Source organism: Schistocerca americana, chromosome 3 (assembly GCF_021461395.2).
Source record: "Schistocerca americana isolate TAMUIC-IGC-003095 chromosome 3, iqSchAmer2.1, whole genome shotgun sequence".
NCBI classification, from domain to species: domain Eukaryota; kingdom Metazoa; phylum Arthropoda; class Insecta; order Orthoptera; family Acrididae; genus Schistocerca; species Schistocerca americana.
In genome coordinates this window covers 558592129-558608502 of record NC_060121.1, presented here as the reverse complement: position 1 = coordinate 558608502, position 16374 = coordinate 558592129, and the positions used below count along the sequence as shown (strand labels likewise).

The 16374-nt window shown below is 38.4% G+C and overlaps 1 protein-coding gene across 2 annotated transcripts in view; it reads right to left on the bottom strand.

Annotated features, from left to right (window-relative positions):
* The window catches only part of LOC124605828 (ABC transporter G family member 23), a 344743-nt gene that overhangs the window by 73078 nt on the left and 255291 nt on the right, over nt 1–16374 (bottom strand). For both annotated transcript variants that reach the window (XM_047137757.1, XM_047137756.1), the window contains 3 exons: nt 9159–9338; nt 7656–7742; nt 1119–1252 (listed from right to left, as the gene is read on the bottom strand). In XM_047137757.1, coding sequence (XP_046993713.1) covers nt 1119–1252; nt 7656–7742; nt 9159–9338 — 401 coding nt within the window. The remainder of the gene's footprint in view (nt 1–1118; nt 1253–7655; nt 7743–9158; nt 9339–16374) is intronic.

Below are 16374 nucleotides of genomic sequence, written 5' to 3'. Positions count from 1 at the left end.
CGAACTCCGGAGATGGGAACTTGCTCTTCAATACATCCTCTCTTCCCGTTATCCACCAGGCCTCAATCTCCGCTAATTTCAAGTTGCCGCCACTCATACCTCACCTGTCATTCAACATCATCTTTGCCTCTGCACTTCTGCCTCGACTGACATCTCTGCGCAAACTCTTTGTCTTTAAATACGTCTGCTTGTGTCTGTATATGTGTGGATGGATATGTGTGTGTGTGCGAGTGTATACCCGTCCTTTTTTCTCCCTAAGGTAATTCTTTCCGCTCCCGGGATTGGAATGACTCCTTACCCTCTCCCTTAAAACCCACATCCTTTTGTCTTTCCCTCTCCTTCCCTCTTTCCTGATGAGGCAACAGTTTGTTGCGAAAGCTTGAATTTTGTGTGTATGTTTGTGTTTGTTTGTGTGTCTGTCGACCTGCCAGCACTTTCATTTGGTAAGTCACATCATCTTTGTTTTTTTATATATATATATATATATATATATATATATATATATATATATATATATATATATATATATATATATATAACACTTTTGAATAACTTTAAATAGAAAATGAGCCTCTAAGTAATGACTCTGAATCAGTATTATACTGTAGTCGATTTTGTGTTGTAGGGATCTTACACAACCAAAGATGCCTCCTCAGAAATGTGGAAATGGAAGTATAATGTAAAATGTGATGTTCAGAGTAACTCAGTTGACATACTTTTTTATCTGTTGCTGCATGTTATAAATATCATGAGTCTTGTTTTGGGTGTTTGTGGTAAAAACTACTGGACAAAATGGAAGACAAAAGAAAAACAACATTAAATACATACTAAATTCACTGATGAATATGTGCTTAGTTCAAAACTCATACAATGAAGGAAACAAGACATAGAACACCAGAATAGCATTAAGTTACCAAATTATCTGCAATACAGTCGAAACTGAAAGGAAAAGGCTTATGCCTTTAAAGTTTAGAGTAATATTTTTATACTGCTGTTTATCCTTTTACAGGTTGTACTCTCTCTCAATGTGAGTTTTTAATCTATTTTAGTATAACATCTTTCTACATCTAAAAACGTGTATTTAAGTTCAATGAAACAGTAGTAACATTTATACATACCCATAGTTTCGCCACATCCACAGTACATTCTTCCAAAGAAGAGCCTTCAAGTGATGCAACTGTGCGACCTTGAATATATCTGTCCACTCATTTCCTGGCTCATCATCTGGAGGAAGATCTGATGGCTGACCAGTCTACACAAGAGGGGATAATATTCATAAGATAGTGCAATTAGGAAATTAAATGGAATAAACAAATAAATTCTTTTTTGTGGACTAGCAGTAACCACTTTAAGAGATTAGCACATATTTTCTTCCAAACAGAGAACAGAATTACTTTCTAGATAGATAAAATTTTGAATGAATATTCAATGGTTTGTGCTGCTGACTTTGTAATGAAGTTATGAGGACCACACCGTTGTTGACACATAATATCACACAAATAAGACTCTTTGGCAGTGATATGAGTTGACACCCCGTCCCCCCCAGCTCCAACAGAGAGGAGTATCTTTGTCAGTCTAGCCATTCTCAGTTTGCTGTGAACAACTGTTTTGTATGAACATGATCTTTCTGTATGCTCTGTTATCAGTAACAAAATTAATGTTGACTTCACTCATGGCTTCCAGCTTCATTTTGCAAGCCACCCCTCACTGGAATTCCTACACTGCTGATCTCACAATGGATGGCATTATCTATTTTGATGTAACAAGTGTACAATGTGATATAGTGTTAACTTTGACAATGGAGTCATCCCATGATCACCATCTTTTTGAACAATTTGGACAGAATGGTGACTTTAAGAATGACTAGCAAAATGTTTTCTTCCATGCTGATCAGGTTACAATTTGTGTGAAACAGGAAGGTGATATTCAACTGTGTCTTACCATTGACAACGACAATGGTGAATGTGTGCACAAACAATGTGGCATGCATTTTGTCCTTCTAGGTGACTTCAGTGTTGAGGCAAATCTTTTCTCATATCAACTAGACAATATCCAGGCAACAAATTCAGGTCTGCATGGCAACATCTCGTCTGATTTTACTCATCCAACCATTTTAGGAATGATCCAGATGAACCTGTTCAGAATCCAATTCAAGACCCAGCCAGCTGCACCACATGAGAACACACTTTTGTTTTCCACCTTCACTGCAGACAGTCTGTGGGATCTCACCTGCCACTGAGCTTGGACCACATGTCCCAACACATCCACAAAAGGACTTCTGTGGAGGACGTACGCAATTGGATTCTCAACTTAAACTATTGACCATCCAGATGGAATACCCGTCAACATAGTCTGTGATTATCAAATAGATACTACAGTAAAACTCCAGTAATTGAGAGTAATTGAGACAAAGTAGAACTTGAATTTGATAAAAATTCAAATTACATGAAGAGTGACAGTTTTAAAGACTTTTTATTTAAAAATAAATTGAGTACTTGGTGTTCAAAATATTATCAAAAATAACGAAGTTATTTCATCAGTTAACCTATTACTTAGAGTTTGTTTTAGAAATTTTTTCTTGGATCACTTTTCACCACAGTTTTCAAGCTACCATAACCTGTACTACTCTTCTACCTATCCAGCACCAGCACCCACAAACAGCAGAAAAACTTTCTTTTTTTTCTATTTTTTTTCAAAATGAAAGTCTTCCTCCTGAATCATCGAACCACTTATTGGACATCATTTAGCTCGCTGTTGAGTACATCACAAATAAGGGGGTTTACTAGTCTTTTTGTAATCTGATGTGTTCATGAATTTATGATCTTTGAATTTTTATGCCTTTTTGGAAGAAGAACAAGATGCTTTGGCAGAATAACGCTGCTCTAGTTTGATGCTGTTTCATTGCCAGTCACTTACTGTTACTTTGTTTACACCTAACTCTGCTGCTATCTTTTTTTATAATCTCTCCACTACCCAATTTTTCAGTACTAAGACTTTCATATCCAATGAAATGAATTTCCATTCAGCTTTTAAGAGTCACTGCTCACATTGGCAAAAAATGGCAGGAAGAATAATAAATATGTAACATGAACCAAACTACACATAGAAACCACACTGGGTCTGATTGGTGGCAGGTGAAACAACAATTCAGCTAAAGTGGGCACATTGTAACCATCTCAGCCAGTGATCACACCCACTCCCTGCATAGTTCTGATTTTATGCATGATATTACTTTCAATTTTTTGAAATGTAGTAGTCAGCCATCGTCCACCTAAGATGAAACGGAGGCTCGGGTCTCCAGGTCGGCAATTACAGAGGTTTTGCTGTAAACAATGCTGGAATCACTGGTGATACATCTAAGTTCATGGCCCTGCTAAGCAACATAGGAGATTATGCCCGCATTATTAGTGACATCAAACAAGGATGCGTGGCCAAAGGCAAATTCGACACTCGAAAGACACTGGTGCTCCGCTGACTGGCCAAGACACCAGAGCTACAGTTACAACAAGTAATTTATGAGGAACAGTTAGGCAGCAGGGCACCATCTCATCTGTGGAGACATCTTTGAATTGATCAACCTGACTTTCATGCCAGCCAGCAAACTCTGTTTAATTAAATTACTGCCTCAGATACAACCAGCAATGATTCTGCATGAATACAATATGAGGGAAAACAAATTACTTTTGGCTAACAGACTTTTGCAATGCCATAGCTATGACAATGGTCAGATATGATGTATAACAGTGATTGCCATCAGCAGATTCCTGGCCTGATGCACTGGCTGCACACATGATGAGATGCTACTACCTAAGCAGCTGCATACACTAACAAGAATGACATCATGAGTGACTGCCCTGGGAGCAGCTGCCACACCTGCTGCTAACAATAACAGTTCTCATGGCAGTGAGGAGGCAGGGCTGCAGCGATGTTGCTTTCACTCATGTTTTGGCAAGTAGGCTTGCAGGTGCTCTATGCTGTCCAAATGCACAACAAAGCCACCTACAACTCAAGTGAGTGAGTTAAACTAGTTTTGCCCCATCTACAAGTGATGGTGGTAGACTGTTTGTGTTAGACAACACAGCAAATAAATATCTCCTTATAGACACTGGCTCTGCAGGGAACAACATTCCTGGGAACAGTCACAAACTGAACATACGATGTCTGTCATCCAACTGTGCACTACAAACAACACTCTTATCAGCCTATATGAAAGCATCACACACACTGTGGACCTCAGTCTGCATGAGAATTTTCATTGCAGTTTGTGATTGCAGATGTTCATGAACTGATCTTGGGCACGGATTTTCTCCATTGATTTCACCTCTCCTCTGACCTAACACTAGGAATCCTCAGGCAAACCAGCAGTACAGAGTTTGTACTGGTTTCACCAGCAGCCCAAAAGCACATACAAATTCAGTTTCAGAGGTGATTATTCTGATACAGCCCCTTTCAAACTGTACTTGAAGACTATTGGGCTCTGGAGTCCAAACTACAATTGGTGATGAAGAGTTATGAGGAAGAAAAAGAAACAAAAAACAGGCTCAGGCTACACAATGAGAATCTAGAATTGCAAGACCAGGCATATTTGTTAGGTAGGGAACTGGATGCTAAGAAATCTTCTCTTAGGGAGTTAATGTGAGAATGGTACCACCATTCACAACTTCCTGACATGGATGAGACAGCACCCACTGCAGTGTTGATGGAAAGCATGTATGGGCAGTTTGTGCATACTTCACTGAAAAACATGTCAACATGGTGAACTTTTCTAATAATGTGAAAGCACTGACTACGAGTGTCCCCCTGTGTTGCCCATGCAATGAGTGTGATGTGTAAACAGAGACATGTCAAACATGACACATCACACGAAATTAACACCAAACGAGGTTCACATCTCCATGCACCTCAAACCCATCTGGATCTTACAAGGTACATAAAGCACAGGAGATGAAAATGCCATTCAGGCAGAAGATAACTCAAGAAGGGCAATGACAATGCACCCCTTCCTCCTCTGAAACTCGAGAACTTCAACACCGACCAGCAATCTCGCTGCAGGTAACTGGCTGCAATCTTATCTTCAGGAAAGAAAACAGAAAGTAATTTTAAACAGCTCAGATGAGTCAAGGGATACCTCCACTCAGTCTGGATGGACTTCTATTAGTTGTGGTGTGCCTCAAGGCTCAATTCTGGGGCCATTGTTGTTTTTGATGTTTATAAATGACTTACCATTGTGTGCAAGCCTGCCTTGCAAATTTACTCTTTTTGCTGATGATACCACCATCTTCATGAGTGGAAAATCAGATGTTAATGTCAAGGAGTCAGTTAACAACATACTCTCTGAAGTGATTAACTGGTTCAGTGTTAATGGTCTCTCTCTAAGCTCAAGTAAGACCAATTTTAACCAGTTCCGTACAAAAACAAAAAAAGTAAGAGAAATAAATGTAACATGTGGAAATCAACCAAAAGAAAGAATGGATGTGTCTAAATTTCTTGGAATACATATTGATAGCAAAATGAACTGGTCCTTCCATATACAACAGACCCTAAAAAAATTGAGCTCGGCTATGTATGCTATCAGAATGATGTCTTCCATTGGAGATTTAACCACTATGAAGTCCGCATACTATGGGTATTTTCACTCCGTTATGTGTTACGGAATTATCTTCTGGGGAAATTTAGCTTTGGCAAAGAAAATTTTTGTGGCCCAGAAAAGGGCTATTAGAATTATGTGCAGAGTGCCCCCTAGGATATCATGCCGTAACCTTTTCAAAAAGCTGCAAATAATGACCACTGTATCGCAGTACATATATTCGCTGATGTGTTTTGTAATTAAGAACCCTGCACAATTTCCATCAAATAAGAACTATCACAAATATAATACAAGAGGGAAAGAAAATCCTCATTGTGAACTTAAGAACCTGACAGTTGTTCAGAGAGGTGTCAAATGGTCAGGAACAAAAAATTTTAACCATCTCCCTGACCAGATAAAATGTTTAAGAGAAAATGAATCTCTTTTTAAAGCAAAACTAAAGGAATATTTGTTAAATATGTCTGTTTATACATTAGAAGAGTTTTATGATGCAAAAAGGGAAATAGCATTTAGATAGAATTATCCATCTTGTTAACAAAGAAATGTGCTTGCAATTTTTCTCCAAATTAAAACATGAAATTTTGTATTAAAATTCAAAGAAATCTGCTGTTATATGTACAATATCTGTTTTTCCTCTAAACTTTGTATTAACTTTATGCAGTCATGTAGAAATTTTTTATATATTTAATGAATACTGTTTTGTATCTTTTTGTATGTTTGTTGTCTTGTATGTTTGACTCGTTCCACATCTCATGTGACATGCTCACAATATGGGATCTACGGAACATGAAATACATAAATAAATAAATAGTTGTATCTGACAAGCTCCTCCATACCTTAATCAAAAACACCAGGCTACAGAAACACCAGGACTGTTGCTCCTTTACTGAGAAACGGTCAACTCATGTCCCGCCTTGCAGTCACACATGACATGGCTCGTCATGGACAATGGGGACCTCACCATCAACAGTGTGAAATATGACAAAAATAAGAGTCTTTGTCAGTGATACAAGTTGAGCCCTCCCATAGAGAGGAATAACTGTGTCACTCTAGACATCCTCAGTTATGTGAATAATTGTTTTGTATGCATGCGATCTTTCTGTATACTCTGTTATTAGCAGCAAAATTCATGTTGACTTCACTCACTGGCTTCCAGATTCATTGTGCAAGCCACTCAAACCAGAATTTATACTTATATATTACCTATATGTTAACCACTTTTAAACACTTTCACTAAGAATCTTTGACTGCTATAACATACTCTGAACTATTGCTTACACTATCTGGAAGTTAATGTAGACTACAGGAGCTTGTACTAACTACTTAGTATACAAACTTATTGTCCACATATCTCACATTCCTGAAAAGTCTTCATACAGAGGTGTATAAAACACAATATAAGAGTGAGAAATTATCACTCCAAAAAAGGATCACAACTGTTCAAAAATCTACCACAAAATAATATATTTTGTAGAGCTTCAGCTTTGCAGTAAGAATGCTGCACATTGCTGAAAAATTTTCATTGGTATGTGAAATATTTTCAGTAATTACAAATGGGGAATAAATGAAGTGTATATTGAACAATAGTGGAAATTCCTGGAAGGAGCACTACATAAAATAACTCACATTTAGCAGATCAATGCATGGAACACAGTAACATGTAACAGAAACCAGCACTGACACTAGCTTTTGAGCATTAGTTAATATTCCAGCAATACTGCAAGCATTCACACACATAACCACACAGACACCTAAAAGCACTCTTCTATGGCGACAGCATGACACAGTGTGTGTTCCAAACTCTTTCACAGCAGCTTGCTACAGCTTCAGACCTTAAAATGCAAATACCATTACCAGTGACTTGTCTACATATGATTTTTTTCTTCTACCAGTACAGTTTGTGCTCAAATTAGAATATCACCTTCAAAATCCAGTGAGAATTACTTTAAAAATGGTACTTTGTTAAACAAGTCATGAATATTTGAAACATTTAGCATAAAAGTTTTTGGTTGTTTAACTATATATGCTTAAAAAACAAACATGTTACTATGCTTTTTCAGATACTTACAGAAATTTCAGCTTCCTTATTGGAGAGGCTAATGTTGTCACCAAATTCTCCACTAATTTCTGAGTTGAGGTCATATGAGACAGGCTCCTGGATAAATAGAAATACAAATTGCAAAAAAGAATGTTAAAAGAAGTTGATGTCTAGACCTATCTAAAAACTAATTTATCATTTTAGACAAAATACAATTTAAAATCAAAGACATACTCAGCCAATATATTAACCTTCATAATACTGAGGGAGGTACTTTTGTCCACCTTTTCCAAAATTTATAATCTAGTTGGTTACTTTGTATTTCAAAATGTTGAAAAAATATTTATTGTTTTTAATGAAGTCTTTTAACAGATAGGTACTATAAATGTTTTAAATTTTTCTGTTACACTTAATCCAAAAATTTAAGCCTTAATAGTAGATGGCATTTTCCCAATGAAATGACATATTCAATAATTTCATTTTCAGGACCCTGCTTACACATCAGTATCTATTTAGAAGCTATGTGTGAGAAAAAGTCAAGAACAATCAAAGCATGATGCAAATCCCCACATCAGGTTTTGAGCTTCGACTTTGCAACTTGTTTCATAAGGAGCTGAAATAGCAAAACAAGGTGAAAGAGTGAAACTTTCATTCTGTAGTGAAATGAAATAAAAACTTTCTAATTGTAACTTTGTGCTTGATACGGATCATATTCCAAAACTTTGGTTTGTATGCACTCTTCTCTGTCTGTGGGTCAACTATAAGCATAATATCATATCACAGTTATGTAAATTGACACTATTTCTATACCACCGGTGAGCCACAGATAACACATAATTTACTTCAGTGTATCTCTGAGACTTATGAAAATTGTCTTCTACATTGAACTTAAACTGTGGCCTCTGTCTTCTGTTTATAGGAGCCTACCAAGAATGTATTCTGCAGAACATGGCATAAGTGAACTATGTCATGTCTGTTTACCAATTACAAGCAGCAGTCAACTGAAAATGGGACAGATGGGAAAGAAAGAAGTAAACTTTTATTATTTCAAAAGTCTCTATAACCATTTATACATTTATTTCACTGTGAGACAAAATGGTCAATGGCTTCATGGAAAAATGTTTGCAGTTACCTATCGAACCATAAATGTAACCAGGTGTACACCTCTTTGTCTGAAGCAAATCTACAGTCACAAATCTCTGCCTTTATGGCTCAAAAGATATGGAAAATCACATGGGAAGAGATTAGGGTTGTCTGGAGGATGTGTAAGGGCTTCCCAGTGAAACTTCTGCAGTGTAATCAAAACAACCTTGGCAACATATGAAACCACATGTGATAAAATCCTGTTATATAAAAATCCACTCATTGCTGTAAACATTTCAATTACACAGTCCAGTGTGAAGTTAGAGGTGCTTAAACTGACTTCAGTTAGTGTGTGCCACTAAGAACATAATCATTTCACTTACAGTTTCAGACAAACAAATAAGCTAGAGAGTGATGAAAGAAAGTACCTGTATAAAAAAAGTCACTTACTTCTGGTGGAGGTACTGTTGCCATGATCTCCTGCATGAAACTTGATCTTCTTCTCTTCCCCCGGTTTTGTATCTTGCTCAGTTTTAGGAAGACATCTTCCAAAGAGTCACAACCATGGTTACGAAGCAAGTCTTCTGGAGATTCCTCTGCCAAGAATTTTCCAGCACGCATCAAACCAATCTAGAAAAAAAAATTCAAAGTAGGAAGTACAGTGCTAAGGTAGAACAAATGAAACTTCTAATAAACTAGTTACTGTAATACTTATGAACATTAAAGTACATGACCAGAAGGCATAGGATACATAAAGGTATGTGACAAGTGAAATAGCAAAATTATTTTAAATAAATGGTCTGAGCAGTGCTGGTCCCATGGCTGCATGCCATTGGTTGTCACACTATTTCAGATCTGGAATCATGAGGTGATATGGTATGGAGGAGAGATGTACAGCCAATTCATCTTTGACCATGGCAAACTGTTTCACATATGCTGAATTAGTTCTCGACATTCTAGGTACTGAAAAAGTCAGAACTGTCATTTGGATTGACATCACATAGGTCATATTGGTGAAAAACCTGAGGACTGTGCTTATAATGGTAGTGTCTCATCACAGTGGAAACAGTTCACATAACCTTACACATATATTGTACTTAGGTGAGACACTATACTAGATTTCTGTCTCATAAGAGGTTATGTTGATACAAGATGTTTATTGCATTTTAGTACACCACAAGAGTCTTTTAAGTTACTACCTGTAGTAATCCACTTTGTGAAGAGTGCAGTAGGTAAGATGGGTAGACAGTTTAACTCACACTCACAAGGAGAAGTATAGCTAGCTGCCCAAGTAAGATTTAGCTCAATTATGACAAGGGACTTAAGAAAATCCTCTCCTGAATTCTTTTGCTGCTGTTGTTCAGTTGAACTAGTTTTCCACTTCTAAAGACCTTGATGTTGATGGGATGTAAGACTCTAACCTCTTTTCCTTCAATGATGGTCTCAAGAAAAATCCAACAGTTATATTACAATGCCAGGAATACTACAGGGCGTTTCAAAAAGAAAGAGCAGATTTCAAACATTTATTTCTCAAAAACTACAAATGATAGAAACACAATTCAAACGTTTCTTGTCAGAGAAAGGTTCAAAGTTTTTCAATGGTCCGCGCAGAAGTTCCATGCAAATCCGCAGTGGCGCTGGCGTTTGTTTGTAGGAAAATGGCGACGACACCACAGGAACGATCATTTTGTGTGCTGCAATTTGCAAAGTTAGAGTCCATTGTTGGTGTGCAACGTGCATTCCGCCGTCAATTCAACAAACAGCCGCCTCGTCATAAGCAAATTTATGAGTGGCATCACAGATTCGTAGAAGATGGTTGCATCTGCAAGCGAAAAAGCACGGGTCGTCCACGCACATCGGATGAAAATGTCGAGCGTGTCCGTGCAGCTTACGAAAGGAGCCCTAGAAAATCCACGACACGGGCAAGTCACGAACTAAACATGTCTAAAACAACGGTATGGCGCGTTCTGAGTAAGCGTCTGCACATGAAGTCGTACAAACTGCAGTTATTGCAAGCATTGCGTCCTGACGACCACAACAAAAGGTTCGAATTTTCAACTGCAATTCTACAGGACATGGAAGAGGACAATTTTGCCGAACGATTAATTTTTTCAGATGAATCAACGTTTCACATTTCTGGTAAAGTTAATCGGCATAACGTACGAATTTGGGCGAGTGAAACTCCGAGGGACGTTATTCAACATGAAAGAGACTCACCAAAGGTTAACGTCTTTTGTGCAATTTCGGTAAACAAAGTTTATGGACCTTTCTTTTTCATGGAGAAAACTATCACAGGAACCATTTACCTGGACATGTTAGAAAACTGGCTATTTCCTCAACTTCAGGAAGATTCAAATCACTTCATCTTCATGCAAGATGGCGCCCCACCACACTTCTCTGAACCTGTACGACGGTACCTAAATAACACCATTCCAGGACGGTGGATTGGAAGAGCAGGAGCACAAGATCAATGTCATCGTCTGTGGCCTCCCAGGTCACCAGACCTTACTCCCTGCGATTTTTATTTGTGGGGGTACATAAAGGACTGTGTTTATGTCCCACCTATGCCCGCTACTCTTCAAGAGGTACGACATCGAATTGTTGCGGCCGTGAATTCGGTAACTAAAGACCAGTTGCGTCGTGTGTGGCAAGAAATGAGATACCGGTTTGATATTTGTCGTGTAACAAATGGTGCTCATATTGAGGTACAGTTTTGATATTTGTTGTGTAACATTTGGTACTCATATTGAGTGAAGGACCGTTGGAATTGTGTTTCTATCATTTGTAGTTTTTGAGAAATAAATGTTTGAAATCTGCTCTTTCTTTTTGAAACGCCCTGTATATGGCAGACAAATCTATCTTCTTCTCTCAGCACCACTGTACATCCAACTGACACTTATCTACAGTAGTACTGAAATAGCATTGATAACTGGAAAATATATATTGCTTTTCAGTTACAACTTTTGTTACATCACTAATCCATTTGTAGGCCTTTTATTATGGTTTTAATGATATTCTATACATTAGGCTGTAAGCACACAGTCTGGATGCTGCCAGTTGCTGATCAATGGCACAGACTGATGTACAGAAAGTAGTACCAATGTCTAGCATGCAAGAAATGACATTTCCCGGAAATGATGTGGAAGTTTTGAGCTAGTTCAAGAAAGTGAAATTTCACTGTCTGGAAAAGTCACAATGTATACGGCACCAGCATCATATGTACCCCCAGAGTAGATCTTCAAGCTCCTATAACTATTAAACATCTGAAACAACTGAGGTAATATGATTTGACCTTCTGGTTTCATACAGGTCATTAGAGTAGCTTCTTTCTTGTTTCAACAAATGCTTGAAATACTGTATAACTAGATTGCAATTTTCTGATCCGAAGTTCTATTCTCATGTAAGCCAATATATACTTGCTCACTTACTGCAGTCCTCATCTACCAGCAGTTGTACTGCTGCTGGAAGCAGGTATCACTCACACACATGTCTAGGTAAGCACACTGAACAAAAAATTAGTCATTCACAGGAGACATTAAGGTAATACAGTGTACAATGCCACTTTTAGCCTTGATAATGGCTTCAAATTGAAGATGAACTGATTGGGTACTTATGATGCTGGTACCGCATATATTGTGGCCTTTCAGTCAGTGAAGAGAGTCCAACAGTTTCTCCAGGTACACCATATCCAGATGAAGCCACTCATTAATGATTAGATCCCATAGCACTACCAGACTGCATAGATGGTGACTGTTAAATTTCTTCAACTGTTCCAAATAGTCCCAGCCATTCTTGTGGGATTAAGACTGGATGATTTAGTGAGTCAGTAGAGGTGTGATATGGGGCCTTGAGTGTTAATCAAACCAGAAATATATAGGCCTATGGATGTGGCTGTTGTCTGTCATAGATTTCCGTAGCACAGTTTTCTTGAAGATGGAGAGGATTGGGTGACAAATGGTCACTGATAGTGTTCAAATAAACATTTGAGTCCATGCTAATGGTATCTGAATGAGTGGGCCCAAATCATGCTATGAAAAACACACCTAAAATATCATAGAATCATTTCCAGCCTGAACTGCACCCTCCATAGTCAGTAGTTTCAAAGCTTCATTGGGGTTTTGGTGTACTTGACACCTTGTGTCATTTGAAAACAGACAAAATTGTGACTTGTCTGACCTCACTACATTTCTTGAGACAGCTATGCCCAGTTTTGTTGTTGTTTCCTATTGAATATGCGCAGTTTCACGTAAACAATGGCTTTTAATGAGGTACCCAATCCCAAATGTCCACTGCATGCAGTTCCCTTCACAACTGCTCACTCGGGATATGATTGAGATGGGCCTGCATTCATTGACAGCAGCAGTTTCTGCCAGGTTTGAAACAAACAGGGCAGCATCCTTTACGGCGTGTTCGTGGACACATTCAACACAGTAGTTTATGTCTGCCATTGTGGCATGTCTCCATGTTAGTCAATGTTATTGTACTGAACTGATCCCATACAACACTGGCATAAACACACACACACACACACACACACACACACACACACACACACACACACACACACACAGAAGTTCTGTGAGGCTGTGCCTCTTCTGCTGTTCTGCAGTCACTAGCAATGTCTTCCAACATCAGCCAAGTGACATTAGCCGAGCGGTCTATGGCGGTGCAGTCATAGACTGCGCGGCTTGTCCCGGCAGAGGTTCGAGTCCTCCCTTGGGCATGGGTGTGTGTGTGTTTGTCCTTAGGATAATTTAGGTTAAGTAGTGTGTAAGCTCAGGGACTGATGACCTTAGCAGTTAAGTCCCATAAGGTTTCACACACATTTGAACAACATCAGCTGCCCATCATGAGCACAATAGGAAACCAGCCCTTCATAAGGTAACCACAATACCTTATCTCTGAGGGATGTTGAGGGATGTTTAGGCAGTGTGCTAGTGCAGGGTGCACAGACCACATTCTGAAAATGGTTCAACCCCCCATGTTCATTCTAATTTTTTTTCTACCTGTGGGAAAGGAGATAATGTTTCTGTAAAAATACATTACTGTAATTATACTTGTCAAATAAAATGAATATTTATGAAGCTGATATGAACTAATTATGTAGTCTTCTTCTTTTCTTTTTGCCCTTGCAAAGTCATAATGAGGAGTACACCTGCAGTACTAGGAAGTCTATACAGCCCTGCACTAGTGACTCCTACAGTACGAGAAATGTAGGACAGACATCTGCAAGATGGACTCAGAGTGCAGTGCCAAACTCCCACAGATGCCATGCCAGCTAGGGGCATTGCTTAAGAGAATATCACCATCGGAAAAGGATTAACAGTTTAATCAAAGCAACAACCCAGTTGGGCTTACTTAGCCTTCTTGCACTGTTCCTACTTATACGTATCTTCCCCTGAACTCTTATTCTAGGATCTGATTCTCTGAATGTATGTGTCATTAGTTCTTTTCCTCAAACTCACTGTATTTCTCTCTTTGTGAATTTGCATCTGCCAGGCAGCAATATTTGTTTATTCTTGTATTGTGTGGTTCTCTTACTGCACTTGAGTGCTCTACACTATTATTACTAGGCAATGTATTTTCTTTAAATAAATATTGTTCGTTTATCTATACCAGTAGCATGTCATTCATTCCCTTTGAAAAAATCTGATGTCCCTTTGCGTTCTGAGAAATATAGGGGTTCTTAATGTCTTCCAGAAGTTGATGACTTCCGTTTTTCCTGGGATAATGACATGCATGACTCTTGTCTCAAACAAGTGTACTTACAGCAAATGGCATCATAATTAACGATGAAAAGTGCTAACTCCAACAACTTTTTCTGCCTTACTGTCAATATTGTGGGTATCTGCCCTACATCACAACAAATGGATCTCATTCCGCAACTACTACCCCTACAAGACTACCAGGAATAATGTCAATTTCTAGCAATGCTCAACTTCTACTGGCGCCACCTCCTGCAGGCAGCCACTATTCAGACCCTGCTCATAGAGGTCCTAAAAGGGAAAAATATCAACAGTAAACAGAAACTGAAGTGGACCACTAACCTGCAGGAAGCCTTCACCCAGCTCAGAGACTATCTAGGCGACAACCATGGTACTCTCACTTCCCACACACAGTTAACTACAGTGGTGGACGCAAGTGATTTCATGATTGCTACAGTCCTGAAACAGGAAGTGGTGGCTGTATAGCAAACACTCTACCTATGAGTGCAAACTCCTTGAGGTCTATAAGGCAATTCTTCAGTTTAAGGATGACATGGTAGGTAGACCACTTTGTCACATATGCATATCACTGACCACTAACAGACTCAATCCATAACCCATTAAAAGACTTCTGTTCCAGATGTTTCCACCACCTGGATTACATCACACAGTTGTATGAGCAATATGCACCACATGAAAGACGTGGACACTGTCACTGATTATCTTTCACAGATCAATGGCAGCTTGATGTCTTGAGACCTCCTCATGATACAACTGTGAATCTCAAAATCGAACAACACCTGACACCAAGCACTACATAACAAATTTTGTATGAATCTCACAAAACTGAACTCACACGTTAGTACCTCAGCCATTTTGGAAGATCATGTTTGATTTGTTACACTACTTATCACATCCTGGGATATGACCAACCAACAACACGACTTGTTACAGGGCACTGCCACCACATGCACCACAGACGATAAGAAATTTTGTGTATGCTGAAATTTTTTGGACCTGCAACTAAAAGTATTGTGATAATTCCCAACGCTAATGTGATCACACAGAGCAGTAAAGGAGTATGAGGAGGGTATGTTGTAACACAAATACAGGTTGCATATGAATGAAACCAGTAAATACAGCTGTTCTCATTATTTCATGTGAGATAAAGTACAAAAAACAGCTGTTGTCCCAATATTCACCAGAAGATGGATATACAAGAAAAGATTGCCTGGCTTCTATACCACTGACTTTTCAGTACACTTTTTCTGATGCTTTCTCCGGCTAACAATCACACTTTACAGTTGATGATCTTCGTTTCGTGAATGACATAAACTTATATTTTTTTAAGTAGCCCTCTTTGCTGCCTCGCTTTATTATTCCACACATATACATTAACATATAAAAAGAAAAATGAAAATATTAGATGAGTCGAAATCCCTCATCTACTCCAGGGGATGCCTCAGTCCTAGTCTTGGCAATAGTGCAATGTTTCAAAATTTACGGAGCACAGGTCTTCAGCTTTCCTGAAGTTAACAAAGGGGAGATACACTGTTAACTTAAAGAACCTGGTGAAATTAAAGTGATTTTAGTTTATATATTATGTCAAGTGACATTAAGAAATTTATGTATCTGTTGTATATATTTTGTACATGAAACAATATTGGAGTGTTCCATCTTTTTTGTCTACACAAAATCCAACAGGAAAGGTTGGTTGTTGACCCTCAAACACTGGTCCCAGAAGCACATAAAACTACTAATTTTCACAGGCAGAAAGCAAACCCTACTTGACCTGTGCATTTGCATCTAGCTAGTTCTGATATAAACAGAGATTCTTCCAACCATCAGCCAAATTTCACAATGATTGCTCCATTCAATTTTATGTTTACTAATTGTCATTCTTAACTACATGACACCAATTCGTTCCTAAGCAAGCCTGAAGGCTAGGTATCCTACATTGC